The 4,627-nt window shown below is 55.9% G+C and overlaps 1 protein-coding gene across 1 annotated transcript; it reads left to right on the forward strand.

Annotated features, from left to right (window-relative positions):
- The first annotated feature begins 339 nt into the window (after positions 1–339).
- On the forward strand, positions 340–2,845 carry HOXB5 (homeobox B5). The gene is made up of 2 exons (XM_020870725.2): positions 340–940; positions 1,621–2,845. Exons 1-2 carry the CDS (start codon positions 382–384, stop codon positions 1,866–1,868), a joined length of 807 nt encoding a protein of 268 aa, XP_020726384.1. The 5' UTR covers positions 340–381; the 3' UTR covers positions 1,869–2,845.
- The last annotated feature ends 1,782 nt before the right edge of the window (positions 2,846–4,627 follow it).

Genomic DNA, 4,627 nt, shown 5'->3' on the forward strand with positions numbered 1-4,627 from the left:
CCGTTCGCCGGGAGGTGGCGCACTCTGCTCAGAGGCCGCCGCCAACCTTCTCCCTGTTTCTCCCCCTTCTCCTTTTTTCCCCCTCTCTCGGAGGCTCGCATTGAATCGGCCCTAACGATTCTCGGATCGTCATTATTTGTAACCATAGAGCATGAATTACCTCTTGAGGTCATCAGCGAGAATTTACGACTGGTCAACAAAAGCACGTGATTCCCCAACGCCCCCCCATCCCCCTTCAACCCCCCCCCCCCCCATATTTGGCCGCATACATAGCAAAACGAAGTACAGTGCATCGCTATAATTCATTAATACATCATAAATCGTGAAGCACAGGGTTATAACGACCACGATCCACAAATCAAGCCCTCCAAAATCACCCAAATGAGCTCGTACTTTGTAAACTCCTTCTCGGGGCGTTATCCAAATGGCCCGGACTATCAGTTGCTAAATTATGGCAGTGGCAGCTCTCTGAGCGGCTCTTACAGGGATCCCGCTGCCATGCACACCGGCTCTTACTACAATTACAATGGGATGGACCTCAGCGTCAACCGCTCCTCGGCCTCCTCCAGCCACTTTGGGGCGGTGGGCGAGAGCTCGCGCGCCTTCCCTGCGCCCGCCCAGGAGCCCCGCTTCAGGCAAGCGGCGTCGAGCTGCTCCTTGTCCTCGCCCGAGTCCTTGCCCTGCACCAACGGCGACAGCCACGGCGCCAAGCCCTCTGCTTCGTCCCCCTCCGACCAGGCGACCCCGGCCAGCTCCAGCGCCAATTTCACCGAAATAGACGAGGCCAGCGCGTCCTCGGAGCCTGAGGAAGCGGCGAGCCAGCTAAGCAGCCCAAGCCTAGCTCGGGCGCAGCCAGAGCCCATGGCCACCTCCACAGCCGCGCCCGAGGGGCAGACTCCGCAGATATTCCCCTGGATGAGGAAGCTTCACATCAGCCATGGTAATTCTCGCTCTCGCTCCCCTTTTTGTCTTCTCGGCTTTTCCTTCTCCGCGTTTGGGGGTGGGGGCAGTCGGCGAGGAGAGCTTGGCTTTTCCTCAAATATAGATTTCTTTTTTTTCGGAGGGGGAGAAGACTCTAAGAGGGTCCTCACAGCTCGGGGGGACAGAGCCAAAAGAGGGCTTAGCTGGGGGGTTGAAGAGGAGTATTTTTAATAATTTGTTCCCAGATTCGCCTTAGGTTTTATTTGCCCAGCTGTACTAGCTTTAGGATGAAGGATGGGGTTTGTGTGACATGGGGAAGGGTCCTGCTTGCCCCCGAAATTTTGAGACTGCTTTTTGCAGAGGAGGGGCGAGCGGTAAAGCGAGCTTTCCAGGGCAAAAGTGCAACCGTTCTCCTCCCTCCCGGGGTGAGTGGCCGCCTGAGCCCAGCGAAGGGTGAGGCGCAGGGAGGGAGCAAGAGACAAAGCCGGGCGCATTCGCTGCGGGCAGAAGTGGGGGCTGTAGGAGAAGGGGGCATCAGAAAGCAAGCTCGGTTGCGGGCATCTGGAGTGGGGAGGATCGGAGCTGCGGTGAGCTGGGTGCCGGGGACGCCTGGGTCCTGCTCCACGCCCCCCTCCCACCCAGTGCCCCCTCCCTTAACCAGAATAACGCGGCCTCGCTTCTCTGCTCTGTCTGCTCCAGACATGACCGGGCCGGACGGGAAAAGGGCCCGAACCGCGTACACCCGCTACCAGACCCTGGAGCTGGAGAAGGAGTTCCACTTCAACCGCTACCTGACGCGGCGGCGGCGCATCGAGATCGCCCACGCGCTCTGCCTGTCCGAGCGCCAGATCAAGATCTGGTTCCAGAACCGGCGCATGAAGTGGAAGAAAGACAACAAACTGAAAAGTATGAGCCTGGCTACAGCCGGCAGCGCCTTCCAGCCCTGAGCCCGCCGGGAGGAGCCCGGGCGGCCTAAGAGTTCATGCCGCCCCCAGCCCTGGCCCCTCCAAGCCTCCTCGCGCTGCCGCCGCCCGCTGGGAACCGGTTCCCACGAGCCTGCCTCAGCCCGGGCCTTGTGTTACGATTTTTTCGTTTGGTCTTAGGTCTTCCTGTGGCTCCCTCTCTCCTGGACTGGTTAATCTTGTTATTATTGTAATAATAATGATAATTATTATTTTCCCTCCATGCTCCCCACTCCCCTGCGCTCACCCCCAATCCGCCAGTGTTTCTGAATGTTCGTGTCTGTGGTTGCACTCCTTCCCCCAGGAAAAAAAGAAACTCGCATGTTTAATGTGAACTTTCCCCTCCCCATCTGTGTTATAACTTATTTATAAAAGGATGATCGCTGTATTTTGAGTTTCAGCTGGAAACTTCTCTAAAAGGGGCAGCAGTTGAGGTGGGATAGTGCCGCAGCGCCGGGCCCAGCTGAGCTGGCCTCGGAGACCGGGAGTCCATGACTGTGTCTCTTTCCTCCTTCCTCTTCCTCCTCTCTCACCACTCCCAGACCCAAGTCTCCTAAGGCTTGGTCCTGAGGTGGGAGGGGGCTAAAGGGGACTAAAGGGGTGATGTTGAAAAGAGGGAAGGTACATAGTGAGATTTAAGTTCCTGCTGCCTGGTAGGCCCCACAAGGCCTGGTCTGGGAGCCTTGGAAAACAAAAATAATCCTCAGTGTAAGACGTCTTGTGTATTTCTCTGTGAATCCATGGGTCTGGCATAGAGGGCCCAAAGCTTGTAAATACGGGGATAGCCTGGGTCAGACCTATCCCCTCTTCCGTACCCATTTCGATTCCAAGACCATTTGTAGTGAGCGAGTGGATGCTGTGCTACGTGTGAAATCTGTCTCTGCCGGGCCTGTCTCAGTGATTCGCTTTTGGTATTTGTTTGTAGCTTTCCTTGAAGTCAAATAAATGTCTCCCCTCCTCCACTGCCCTTCCACTTGTCTTTTCTCTGGGGGCCTGCCTCTCCCATCACCAGGCACACCCTAGACCATTCTTGATAGATCTGGGGTGTGGGGAAGGGAGAGTAGGATGCTCCCCAGCAGCCCCTCTCAGCCTCTTAAGTCTCTGCTTAGTCAGCGGTATTTGGGCCAGGGGACAGGCTTTCATGCCTGAGGAACTGAGAGGCCCAGAAATCCCACCTGAAGCTGGAGCAAGGGACGAGGGAAAGGCTGAGCTGGACTCCGCCCTGGCCTTCCACCAGCTGGCCAGAAAAGTCTCTGGAAACCTCTTCAGGAAAAGTAATTTGGGCCTAAGCCCTGAGCAGGAGGCTCCTGGTCTTTTGGAAGAGATACAGGCCTGCCCAGCCCCCTTGTCCCCTAGTCTAAATCCCAATTCAACCCTGTCACCCAGTAGGCAACCCCCCCTCCAAAAAAAAATCAGCTCAATTTCAAAGGTTTCCCTCACCCTCAGTCTTTTCTACATTTATCAAGGGCTTCCTCTCTCCAGGGGCCCAACTGACCTGCCCTCTTGATTAGGAGCTGGGGTCCCTCCTAGAAGACCCTTGGTTTCCCCTTCAGCCGAACTGGCACAGGGCCCGGGCCCAATCCTCTTCCATCCAAGTCAGCCTCCACCCTGAGTACAAGAGTCAAGTCTGGACACTTACCCGGTCCGTCCCTTCCAGCTTGGCCCAACTTCTTACAGGGCTGGGGGGGAGGGGGAGCTGGTGAGGAGGCAGCCGAGGGTCTTGGAGGCTCTATTGGGCCCTCTTTCCCCCTTCCCCCTTGACTTTGTCCCCCTTTGTCCATAGCAAACTATCCCAAAAGTCGCTATGACATTTAGATGTCAAATGGATAGGGGTTTTATCTTGAAGTTAGATCGTAAAAATCGCGGAGAAGTCAGACAGATACCCCTCACTGGCTCGAGAAAGTCACGTGAGGTCCATAAAGTTAGTTTTATGGTTTTGGGGAGTTGACACCGCGCGGTATATTTCACATTCTCCAGAATGTTAAGTGACACTTTAACTGCTCGCTGTGGTGGGGAAGGGGGCAGAGGTAGGTGAGCGCTCTCCGGGCCCAGAAGGCGGTGGTGTGGCGGCAGCCCAGGCCCAGCTCTCCCGCAGTAAGTTGCTTCCAGCTTTCGCTTTTCCCCTTGAAATTGTGGGGCTTGAAACTAGGGGAAGGAAACTGTGCCTCCAGCAGGGCTATAGGGTAATAAGTGGGGGAAATTTAGCCTGGTTTTGCACCAAGTTCTGACCAGCTGGGTGTCTGAAGTGGGGCAGCACCTGGTTCAGTGTGATTAAGGCCTCCGCAGTCGGGGGGGGGTGCTTGGTTTTATTTGCAGGAGTGCCTGACTCTTTGTGGGCAAAAGGCTTGTGTGGGTCCCTTCAGTCCTCTTGGAAATTTAGGGGGCAAAAAGGAGGGGTGTGTACTGCTGATAGGAGGGCCCCATGTTGCGGGGGGCACTCCACTACTGGGCATCTTCAGATAGACGCCTCCCCACCCCCAGGAAAGAACCTTTATGACATTCGTTTGTCAGGGGTGTGTGGGGGCGCGCCACTAGGCACTTTTATCTGGATACATCTGAGCTGAGAAAAAGCCTGGGGAAGGCTAAGCAGCTGCTGTGGGCTGCCTTGCACTGGCGCACTCTCTGGCTTTTAGATCTTTGAACCTATGAAAGGGGGTACCTGGGTTCTCCATGCCTTCATCTGGGCTATCTGGGATGGGGAGCGCCGCGTCTGCCTTTGTACCCAACTTCAGACTTTTGGTCCC

This window comes from Odocoileus virginianus, chromosome 17 (genome assembly GCF_023699985.2).
Source record: "Odocoileus virginianus isolate 20LAN1187 ecotype Illinois chromosome 17, Ovbor_1.2, whole genome shotgun sequence".
Taxonomy (NCBI): domain Eukaryota; kingdom Metazoa; phylum Chordata; class Mammalia; order Artiodactyla; family Cervidae; genus Odocoileus; species Odocoileus virginianus.